General features: G+C 37.9%; 2 protein-coding genes across 3 annotated transcripts; one reads left to right on the plus strand and one right to left on the minus strand.

Annotated features, from left to right (window-relative positions):
- The first annotated feature begins 2,200 nt into the window (after positions 1 to 2,200).
- On the plus strand, positions 2,201 to 6,801 carry tpp1 (tripeptidyl peptidase I). 2 transcript variants are annotated; one of them, XM_056767265.1, is made up of 13 exons: positions 2,201 to 2,283; positions 2,589 to 2,657; positions 2,804 to 2,943; positions 3,015 to 3,165; positions 3,313 to 3,434; positions 3,554 to 3,732; positions 3,813 to 4,011; positions 4,121 to 4,309; positions 4,431 to 4,503; positions 4,620 to 4,740; positions 5,284 to 5,442; positions 5,540 to 5,665; positions 5,887 to 6,801. In XM_056767265.1, the coding sequence occupies exons 1-13, from the start codon at positions 2,219 to 2,221 to the stop codon at positions 6,022 to 6,024; spliced, it is 1,731 nt and encodes a 576-aa protein (XP_056623243.1). In that variant the 5' UTR covers positions 2,201 to 2,218; the 3' UTR covers positions 6,025 to 6,801. The 2 variants fall into 2 exon arrangements, with proteins under 2 accessions (XP_056623243.1, XP_056623244.1); XM_056767266.1 differs by lacking the exon at positions 2,201 to 2,283 and adding an exon at positions 2,299 to 2,453.
- An 846-nt stretch (positions 6,802 to 7,647) lies between these two features.
- Positions 7,648 to 11,139, minus strand: yy1a (YY1 transcription factor a). Its single transcript, XM_056767267.1, has 5 exons — positions 10,497 to 11,139; positions 9,312 to 9,474; positions 9,081 to 9,141; positions 8,831 to 8,989; positions 7,648 to 8,713 (listed from the first exon to the last, which is right to left on the minus strand). The coding sequence occupies exons 1-5, from the start codon at positions 11,002 to 11,004 to the stop codon at positions 8,531 to 8,533; spliced, it is 1,074 nt and encodes a 357-aa protein (XP_056623245.1). The 5' UTR covers positions 11,005 to 11,139; the 3' UTR covers positions 7,648 to 8,530.
- Positions 11,140 to 11,247: the final 108 nt, after the last annotated feature.

Consider the following 11,247-nt stretch of genomic DNA (forward strand, 5'->3'; position numbering starts at 1 on the left):
CTACAGAACTTAAATTGGTTATTACGCATGCATGTCTATGTCATAAATTGTGCTAAAAATGCTGTCGTGAGTTTGTATTTAAAATAAGATAATAAGCTTAGACATATTATATTAATTAAAGTTATAATTATTCCTATTAAAAACAATCATCAATTAAATATTATTTTTAATTGTCATCATGACAAATCATTTTCTTGTAAGAGGGATCATTTTGTAAATACATCACAGAGGCACGTTAAAGTAAAAAATATATTTGAAAGTGTTTCTTTTTGTGCTTTAGCCTATCATTTGCGCAAAGTCCTCACTTTTAACGTTCCTGCACTGCCATCTACTGCTAAGATGACGCACAGTTCACATAACAAAAGCCTTACAATAGGAAACAGATCCTAGACCACTTTTACCGTAAGCGTAAAGCAATTACATTTGTAAACTGCAGCTACGATGCAGTGCCTTTTTATCAAGAAATAGCCTTGTATGTTTCTTAGACTCTTCTTACACTTTTTGTAGCCTTTAATTCCGTAAATTCATTTTAGAGACGTTCATTTCAAAATGAACTTTAAATTGAACACTTTTACTTTTTAGAATAGTTTATATTATGTATAATGACAGAGCATCATTGCCTGGTTTCTTGTGTTGTTTCTCCAACACAGAAGGACTAAACATAAATTAATATTAGCCTATACATAATATCGGCTGATATATTAACATTACACGTTATATTCGGCCTGTTATTAACTTGAATAACTTTATTATTAACTAACACAGATAATCTAACCACTAGAGCCAGGTGTCTGTTAAAAGAACTAATTAACTAATCTTGTGATTAATGCTTTAAATTTTCATCTCATTTTTTGGCCGGGCTGCACCAGACTTAAAATATTGGCACACTGAGTCAAGCATCATCTTCAGTATGACACACCGGAAGACAAGAGCCCTATAAAGTTACTAAAAGTATTAACCAGGTTATGTGATATTCCATCAGCTGTGCATCCCATCAGTGGGTTTATGTAGACTAATAGGTGGGATTTAGATCTTTTCTTCCTTAATACTATTCATTTTTCTCCCAATTTTCACCTTGTCATATATGAAAAATAAAGACAAACATGTGCATGATCCTAAATCCAGCATACGCTTCTTTTCATGTGTCGTTTACTGGAATCAAAGAGAGAATATAACATATATTATTATCGCATTACCGGTACACGACATCCATGCAAAATGCTCAAGTTCTCAAACCGAAAATTGTTTCTTAAGATGCCTGGCATAGAAAAAGAGTCCCAGGGATATTTAACCTTGGATCACATTGAGGTAGAAGGTATTTCCAACCCCACCACCTAAACCCCTTATTTAAAGTTTTACCACTAAACAGGCCCTTAAATAGCTATGTCAACCTAAAGTCAATTGTGTTTTGATTTGTGAGCTGTGATACTACCAACAATTCTTTTTTTTGCAATAATTCTATATTTAAAAGAACACACCATCCATCAGTAAGGAAATACATGATGCTGTGAGACGACAAGCGAATTATCTGTGCAATAAAAATGATTTATATTGTCCTTCTGCTAGTCTATCTAGTTAAATAAATATCTCACAAAATATTTTAATAAAAACACTGCACTAAATTTAAGGTTTCAATACAGTTACTATATTAACTAAAATATTTTTTCATACAAATGAATCCAAACAAAAGTAACAAAACGGTTACTTTAATTATCACACATCAATAATTAATTCCTGAGTGAAACTATTAAAAACTTAAAGAAGCAGGCTACTTTGAAAATATATATATTTAAACTTTGTTATTTAAATTATTTAAGAAAGTCTTATTAAATGTGCCACATTGTAACAGTAGAGTCTATCTCCAATTTTTGATAGGCTATGGAAACTGTACAAATATGTCTTCCCTGTTTTATTTATTTAATCTAATATCTAACATATAACACTCGGCAGTGGCATAATGTCAATATGACGGAGTTCCTCCATTGAAACGTTAAAGTAAAGCTATTGCAATATTTGTTGATGTAAATATAATATCTTTGAATGATCGATGTATCAAACGAATGCTCATCACTTGCGGACTCTTCCTGCAAAGCGACTCTTTTTACAAGGCAACATGTCTTATTGTATTTCTTTGAAGTTCAATAAAAAATGTAAAAATACTCTTTATGCAAAGCGTAACAATTGATCAGCTGATGATCACGTGACTGTCACATGATTTATGCATTCGCTCCTGACATTGGTGTTGTGTTCCAGATCAGCTTACGCGAATACAAGAACAATGCGGTACGTACTGTGCTTTACCGGCTGTTATTCTGCAGTAGTTATAGTTTCATAGTAATTTTTGTTGAAACGTGTATTTAAAGCGTTCAGTCTACAATTTAGCTCACGAGGTCATATGGTCCGTCCCAAGCAGCTGTGAACGTGCTGTGCGTTGTTATGTTCTCCGTGACCTCGTATGTTTTCCTATACGATATATTATATAGTTGACTGTTGGGGTTTAAAGCTGCAAGTCAGTTTAAACACATTTGCATCAAACCAACAAAGGCATACGGGTTCTTAAAGTGACGTTATTGTTTCTTCCCTTACAGGCTTGTTTTGTTCCTCAGCTGCATTTGGCTGGTCTGTGGGGAGCTGCTGGAGCCAGATCAAGATGCTTCGTAAGACACCTGGCACTTTTTAATAGCCATTAATCCCGAGCTCTGATTTATTTGATCATTTGGCGGACACATTTACTGCGTTAAACACATATTCATTCGCATTGGATCATACTGTTCATGATAATTCATTCAATCCCCCTTTTCAGTATTCCCAAGGACTGGATCCTTGTAGAACGGGTCAAACCTTTGGAGGAAGTGGAGCTCACATTTGCGCTGAAGCAGCAAAATGTGGATCATTTGAAAGAGTTACTGAAACAAGTGTCCGACCCTGATTCGCCTCAATACGGTAAGAGCTTCTATCAGAACAAAAAATAGAAACCACGCAGTTCACACTCACTTTTAATTATTCTATTTTAGGGAAGTATTTAAGCTTGGAGGAAGTAGCTGCTCTTGCACAGCCCTCGCAACTGACCGAGAAAGTAGTGCAGCATTGGCTTCAGAGTCATGGGGTCAAAAACTGTCACACGGTTGTAACCCGTGACTTTCTTCAGTGTGCCATGACTGCCCAGTAAGGACAATTTAACTTTATTCATGTAATTATTAATTATAAAGTACTTTACTTAAGTACTTTATAAGTGCTCCAAAAGCTTTAAAGCAATCTTCTGGAATCTTCTTTGAAATATGACAGACTTCCCCTCTTATTTGTTCATCTCAGGGTTGCAGAAGCATTACTCCCTGGCACTAAATTTCGCCGCTATAATAAAGATGGGCAGTCTTTGTTGAGGTCGACCTCTCTATACTCCGTTCATGAAGATGTGTTTCAGCATCTAGACTTTGGTGAGCAGCCTAGTCCTCACATCATTTCATGTAGTATTTTATACTAAATAACATGAGCATAGCATTAAAAATGACATGGTGTCAGTATCGATCTATTTCGTAATGCATGTTTTTTGTAGTGGGTGGTGTTCACCGCTTTCCACCACGTGGAAGGGTTGTCAGTAAAGGCTTCAAAGGAAAACGGCAATCATCGTTATGGTATCACTTGGGCGTTACACCATCCGTCGTCAGGAGTCGCTACAACCTTACAGCCAAAGATGTGGGCACTGCTTCAAACAACAGTCAGGCTGTGGCACAGGTATGCTCGAACAAAATTCTGGAATGTATTATGTGGTTGTGCTTAATGTCTCCACTAACTTTCGACCGTATACTGGTTAGTTCTTGGAGCAGTATTACCACCCCGCAGACCTGGCTGAGTTTATGAGTCTGTTTGGTAGAGGGTTCAAGCACATGTCAGCCGTAGAGCGGGTTGTAGGCACTCAGGGTGGCGGTAAGGCCGGCATTGAAGCTAGTTTGGACGTGGAGTACATCATGAGCAGTGGAGCAAACATTTCCACATGGGTCTTCACCAATCCAGGTATCTCACCCAGGACGTAAAATAGATTTTTACCTGTTGTTCAAGACTGGTCTGATACGTTCAATGTGGATTTGTAGTAATAGGCAGCATCACTGTTGTCTTCACATAGGCCGTCATGAGACCCAGGAGCCATTCCTTCAGTGGATGCTAATGCTCAGCAACATGTCTGCTGTGCCTTGGGTCCACACCATCAGCTATGGGGATGATGAAGACAGCCTTTCTGTTGCTTATATGAACCGAATCAACATTGAGTTCATGAAAGCGGGACTCCGAGGGATCTCTATGCTCTTCGCCTCTGGTAAGAAGAAGTGCCTTTGCGGGACTCTATTTCATCACCATAAAAATATTACTTTTTACCTGGATGTAATATCTCAATAAAAACCCACACATGCTCACCTGGATCTCTTTGTTTTATGCAGGTGACAGTGGAGCTGGGTGCAGACATCTAACCAAAGAAAGAAATACCTTTAGGCCTAGTTTTCCTGCATCCAGGTAGACACGGTTCAATTAATTATACAATCTGTATAAGTGATAAAAAAAAATGATCAGCATTCATAATCAAATATTGTTGATAATAATAATCATGTCCTTTCTTCTCTTTGTGCAAGTCCATATGTGACCACAGTGGGCGGGACTTCTTTCCAGAATCCGTTTAAAGTCACGTATGAGGTTACTGATTACATCAGCGGGGGTGGCTTCAGTAACGTGTTTTCAATGCCAGATTATCAGGTTAGATTGCTGTATTATGTGTGGTGTGAATGGCAAAGCAGGTCTTAAACACCTCCACAATGATAAAAAAAGAATTTTAAAGGCTTTTTTTTGGTTTGACAAAGTTTATTTGGAAGACAGTTAAATGGACAGTTCACCCTGTAAAATAAAAATTCTGTCATCATTTACTCACGGTCAAGTTGAGTTCAAATCTGTATCAATTTCTTCTGAATATATATTTGGAAGAATATGCCTGTAACCAAATAGTTCTCGGCTACCGTTGACTACCATAGTAGAAAAATTACAATGGTAGTCAAAAGTGCACCAGAACTGTTTGTTTCCCGACAATTTTCAAGATATCTCCTTCTGTTTAACGGAACAATGACATTAAGACATTTTTCCTACTGTGGTAGTTAATGGTGACCAAGAACTATTTGGTTACAAGCATTCTTCCAAATATCTTTATCTGTGTTCATCAGAACAAAGACATTTCTACAGATTTGGAAGACTTTCTTTGGGGGAACTGTTCCTTTAAGGTTGCTGTTGTTTGTGTTTTCATTGTAGACTGGTTCGGTTGGAAAATATCTGAAGAGTGTAAAGCCTCTACCACCACAGACGTATTTCAACACTAGTGGCCGAGCCTATCCAGACCTAGCAGCGCTCTCTGACAATTACTGGGTTGTTACCAACCGTGTGCCCATCCCATTCATTTCTGGAACTTCAGTGAGTAAATATACAGAGAACAAGTTTCATTCTTATATTAATGTTTTACTTATGAGCTAGACCTGGAATTATTTTCTAATCTGGATGTTTTTCTAAGGCTTCAACTCCAGTAGTAGGAGGAATTCTTTCTCTTATAAATGATCAACGCTTCCTGAAGGGTCTACCTTCTTTAGGATTTCTCAACCCTCGCCTTTACAAATTGCAGGGTAAAGGCCTGTATGATGTAAGTGTTAGTACGTTTTTATCATGCATTACATTCAATTGCTTTTTCCATTCGGTCTCCTCAACTTTTTGAAGTAAATCAAAATTATATCAGTATTGTTCTTACCGAAAATAAATTGACCTCTGGCAAGTCAATCTTTTGACATCCCTTCGTTACTATTGTATTTGTACGTTTCCTCCCAGCAAATAGACGATTTACCTGTTTTTGCCTCCTGTTTTTAGGTAACCGAGGGATGTCATCTGAGTTGTATGGATGATAAAGTTGAAGGCAAGGGTTTCTGTGCCTCTCCTTCATGGGATCCAGTAACAGGATGGGGAACACCCAACTACCCTGTTCTTCTCAAAGCTCTGATGGATTGAGCCACTGCCTGTTAAGTGAAATTGCATAAGTTCCACAAACTTTAAGAAATTTTTTTAGGAGTTAATTTTTTGAAACTTTGCAGAAGCATTTGTACTATATTATATCACTGAGATTTCATAAACTGTTGTGAATAATCAAGTCTTTCACAAAACAACATTCTTACAATGTAAAGTTAACCTCTCATTAGTTCATCTCACACAGTCCCTCTTCCTGTTGAACAGGACATATAACTTATAATTCTATGAGAGTAGTTTGATAAGAATAAGTTTAGAATAAGTTTTAGTAGTTGTTTGCGCTGACACGTTCAAGAACATAAAAGATAATATCACAAATACTGTCCAATATTTAGAAATATTAGTTTCAGTGCCCATAGACTTAACGGATCAATTAAACTCTGAAGTGCCACATTTTCCAATTTTAGATTTAAAATCAATGAAAACAGATCCCTTCGTCATAAACTTGAGTTTGAAAGTGGAAGCTTGTAATAAAGTCAGACAAATTATTGAATATGAGAGCTGCCTAAACCAATTTGTACTCTTTATTGGGTTTCTTTGTAAAGAGATCCTCAGGGATTTAATGTTGATTGGAATGTGCTATAGATAGATAACTAGATGGTTGATGTGACAAAATGTTTTCTATTGAAGTGCACTGAATGTTGATTTTGTTAAAAGATGCAATGTCTCATGGATTGTCTCAGAAAGGTTGAAACATGAATATTTTTAAGATCAGTGTTTCTTTTCTATAAAGGAACAAATAAAGTTTTATTTTAAAATAAATGCTACGGCTGTGTGTTTCTGGTAACAGAGATGACAGGCAGATATCTGCCTCCTAAAAAAGTAAAAATAATTTAAGAGAATAACCTTGGAACTGTAGTGAGTGGAAAAGTTCTCCCAAAAGTGAAATCTTTTAGTCAGGTTTCAGATAAGATGAACATATGAAATTTTTTAATCCACTTGGCACTAAGCAGAAATTTGTTTTCCTTCTTAGGTGACAATTCTTTAAATAATAAATTAATAATCCCCCAAGAATGAAATTTACCCTCAGGCCATCTGGGTGCATGTCTTCCTTTCTTCAACAAATATTCTCTAAACTAAATGAATCCCAAGATATTAATAGTTTTCATTTACAAAGGTATAGTCTTGCTTCAGAAGAAATGTTTTGAAGTATTAATAACTTACGTGATGAAATATGGGCTTTTGGGCACAATTAAATGGCATTACAATCCAGGACCAGGATTTTATTTAATATTACTCAAGATTGTGTTCGGCTGAAGGAAAACATGTATACATAGGATGGCATGAGGGTGAATATATAATGTGGTCAATTTAATTTCTGGGTGTACTAGTCCATAAGACATGGGCATTAGTTAATATATCCTGACAAACTTAGTATATGAAAACAAATGTTTAGGGCACATAACCTACACACATGTTACTGTACGTTTGGAACCGTGTTCTATATTCAATGTATCTGGTCAGGTTTGTGTTGATCTGAAATTCATATTCCTGAATACTTCAGTCCCTACATGGAGTTCTGTTCTCACTTTGACAAAAGAAAATGCCGTATTAAGTAGCTGATTCAATGTTGTAAAATCAAAGGGGTGAATAAATAGGCATTGCATATTAGGCATACAGTAAAGATATATATTTACATCCAATCTTAGTTTAATTGCAGTTACATTTCTCTATTCAAGCCAACGTGACTTGGTACAACGTCATGTTTAACAGAATTTGAAGAGTCAAATAAAAATCACACATTGATAAAATGTCAGGCTCTTTGCAACAGTACAGGGGAGTTTAGCTTTATTCCATATCATTAAATAAATTAAAGGAATTATAAGGGAAAGCATCTTGTCACATACTGAGGAGATTGTTATTGTATTACAAAAGAAGGCATGTGTATAGTAGTACTTCCTGAAGCTGGATAAAACAGTTTTAATTGGTTAAACACATTCTAATCGACATCTCTATTATCTACATGATTTCAAAACATTTGTACAGAACAGGTATACAAAATGAGATACCTGCAGGATACCTCTCACAAAGAAAAGCTCTATTTACACTGAAAAAAGTTGAACTGCATTTCATTCTCCTTGAAGAAAGCATTCACAGGTTTTAAGTCTCGGGGACAACACACGCACACATTGTGACAGCTCTATGCTCTAAAAAGTGTACAATATGCACACTTTGAAGACATCTAAAAAGCAGTCTTTGCAAACTGGTAGAAATAGACACACATATTCTTTGGGCTCAGGAGATTGAGAGTCTTGAGGGTCCCAAATCAACAATCACATCTTCAAAAGAAGAAACTTTCATAGCTGGGAGCTTCGGCAAATTTTTTCAGGTCGTGATGGGATAAGTTTGGTGTCAGGTCCTCATTCACATTTTAATTCCCATCAAAATGTGCACTGAGATTCTCTTAGAAAAAATGCTTTAGAAACGACATAAAAATTGGGTTTTGGAGCTCGAGAAGCTGCTATCAAATTGGGTCCTTAGCAAACTGTTCTCACTGATTGTTTTTAGCTTTTGCGTGTGTCAAAATATGAGACTTCAGGTTAGTGGACTGTGCAAACTTCTTGTTGCAGCCGTCAAATGGGCAAACGTAGGGCCTGTCTCCAGTGTGAATCCGCACGTGAGTCCGCAAGTTAAAGTCCAGTGAGAAGCGTTTACCACAGCCTTCAAATGTGCACTGTAAAAGAAAAAAAAAAGCTGTATTAATTCATATTTCCCAATCCAATTTGTGCTATTTTAAGCAATCTAACCAAATGTATAAATTCTATAGTAAATATGGACAAATATATCTTGCCTGGAAAGGCTTTTCACCAGTGTGAACCAACTGATGTCGTTTAAGCTTGGAACTTTCCACAAACGCCTTTCCGCATTCAGCGCAGACATGAACACGTGGCCCGTGAGTGTGCAGGTGCTTCCTCATTGCAGAGTTGTCTCTGAACATCTTCGAGCAACCCTATGACACACAAGAGATGGTGAGAACTGAAATGCACTCAAGTTAACCAACATTTCCCATTCTAACAAGGGTGATACAAAAAATGACTCACTTTGTGGGGGCATGCTATCGTTCTTGGAGAGTCATCCTCCTTTATCTTCCTTGGCTTCATTCTGCATTATAAAAAAAACATTTATGCATAAATTCTTGTATGTCATCAGACATATAGTCGCTGTCAAGAAGCAATCTTGTATCTCCCAAAACGCAACTTTCCAAGAAATGAAAAATACAAAGCTAAAATATAAAACAACTGCAGTTTAATGCAATTGGATAAATTACCCACCTTGCAAATTCTGCCAGCTGTTTGGGGTCTGATAGGTCAATGCCGGGTATGCCACCAGGGGGCAGTTTCTTCCCCGTCATGTATTCCGAGTAGTCTGGAGGAGAGTTTTCTCCAATAATCTGCTCCTCCACCACATTCTCATCATCAACATCCTTTTTATCATCTGTGCGAAACACAACATCAGACGCTTAGCAATAGTATGAATGGTAAACCTCACAATCTAATCAAACACTGGGAGCATTTAATTATTCATTCATTCAAGTTAAACAACATCAAGGACAGCAAACAAAAACGAAATCGACCGTGAATAGTCCATACAAAGCACGTGACTTTTCTTTACACATCCAGTTTGTTAACGTTACATCAGCTGAAAGCAAGCAAATTACTGTAATAAATAATTATTTCGTCATCTCTGTAGCGATTTATATGATAAGAACATGAGAATATTAATGACATATTTTAACTATGTAAACGCAATGTGCATCTTTAATATAAATTGTTCGTTTGTCGAAGAGTTATTAAAACCCGTAGAATATCGCGACACCTTATAAAACCAGTGCGATGATTGAAAATGATTTAATAGAGTTTAATCTAAATCGTCATAAATATTTTGAACTACATTTACATGATGTACGTGTTGACAGATTCGGATGTTTGCGTGAGATCTACCCCGCTAACTAAACAGAAAATAATCTCTAGACATTACATGCGTCTAGACTCCTCAGTTATTACATTTAAATACGCGGTAACATTTGTTCATTGAGGGCAGACACGTTGTAAGGCTGCTAGTTTGCATGCAAGCAGATCGTGTGTCTCGACGTCAGTCCCTCCCCTTCTTCAAAGGGAGCTGCGCCATTGAGGCCTGCAGTAGCGAAGCGCACTCACAGCGCCTCTCTCCGCCATCTTTACCCGCTCAGACACGCGCCATCTTTCGGGGCCGCCGCCATAATGGTCTGGAGGAATATGGCGGCGCCCATCCGCACTTAAAACATGGCTTCCATCAAAACAAAAACATTTAGACCGGGACCACCATAATAACAGACTTTATGTCAGGAAAATCGCTCCTAGCACCAGGCGATCGGGCAACTTAATACGGAAACGAGGACAAGAGGCCCACACGAGGCCCTGTTAATGTACGCGAGAACAAAGCACTTGATATGAATCTTGCACACTGTCAAAACTTACCCGATGCCCACATAGTGACGGAAAACTCCCCCTCCAATGTTTTTATCTGCACTTGCTTCTGTTCCCATTTGCGTCCGCTCGCTTCCGCGGAGTTTAAGAAGCTCTTTTTGATCACTCTTTTCCCGCCGCCTCCACCTTTCTTCACCCTGCCAGACGCGTTCTTGCCAGACACAGTAACTAAAGTCTGTTCTATATAGTCCTCTTCTGCCACCGGGACGGGGACAGGAATGAGAATTTGATCCTCGTAACTATCATCTCCGTGGAGATCTGAATCATCGCAGCCCACGACCTCTTCTCGAGTTTGCACCAAAATAACCTCCTGATGGTTGACATGATTGGGATCGTCTGTAACCAGAGGCTGCAGCGCGATCATCGGCTGGTGCTCGTCGTCGTCTCCGCCAACCACTGTGGTCTCGATGGTCTCAACTTCGATTTCATGCAATTCCACTATTTCGGCCGGCATTTCAGAGCCGTCGGCCTCGATATACAGTGTCTCACCCGACGCCATAATCGGCTTTCTTGCTCTCAAAACTATATTAATGCAACCCCTATGTCAAGTCAGCGACCCACTCTCCCCCGCCTTCTCTACTAACAAACAGGCAAAACTCCGTCCCACATTACCGACTCCCGTTCACGGACTGCATGAGAACCAGGCACACGAAATCTCGCGAGATCGGGTTCTTCATTTGACCTAATTCTAACAAGTTGACATTTTTTTGAGATTTTACATTAAATGTTTATGGTTTAATGT

This window comes from Triplophysa dalaica, chromosome 15 (genome assembly GCF_015846415.1).
Source record: "Triplophysa dalaica isolate WHDGS20190420 chromosome 15, ASM1584641v1, whole genome shotgun sequence".
Classification (NCBI taxonomy): domain Eukaryota; kingdom Metazoa; phylum Chordata; class Actinopteri; order Cypriniformes; family Nemacheilidae; genus Triplophysa; species Triplophysa dalaica.

Bases quoted from the DNA above. Each gene is read 5' to 3' on its own strand.
- yy1a (XM_056767267.1), bottom strand. From the start codon at position 11,004: ATGGCGTCGGGTGAGACACTGTATATCGAGGCCGACGGCTCTGAAATG. The intron at 9,475-10,496 runs GTAAGTTTTGAC...TGTTTCGCACAG, and splicing joins CGTCACTATGTGGGCATCGG to ATGATAAAAAGGATGTTGAT. The intron at 8,714-8,830 runs GCAAGATATATT...TTTCTTTTACAG, and splicing joins CTGGTGAAAAGCCTTTCCAG to TGCACATTTGAAGGCTGTGG.
- tpp1 (XM_056767265.1), top strand. From the start codon at position 2,219: ATGCATTCGCTCCTGACATTGGTGTTGTGTTCCAGATCAGCTTACGCG. The intron at 3,435-3,553 runs GTGAGCAGCCTA...TGTTTTTTGTAG, and splicing joins GTTTCAGCATCTAGACTTTG to TGGGTGGTGTTCACCGCTTT. The intron at 4,310-4,430 runs GTAAGAAGAAGT...TGTTTTATGCAG, and splicing joins CTCTATGCTCTTCGCCTCTG to GTGACAGTGGAGCTGGGTGC.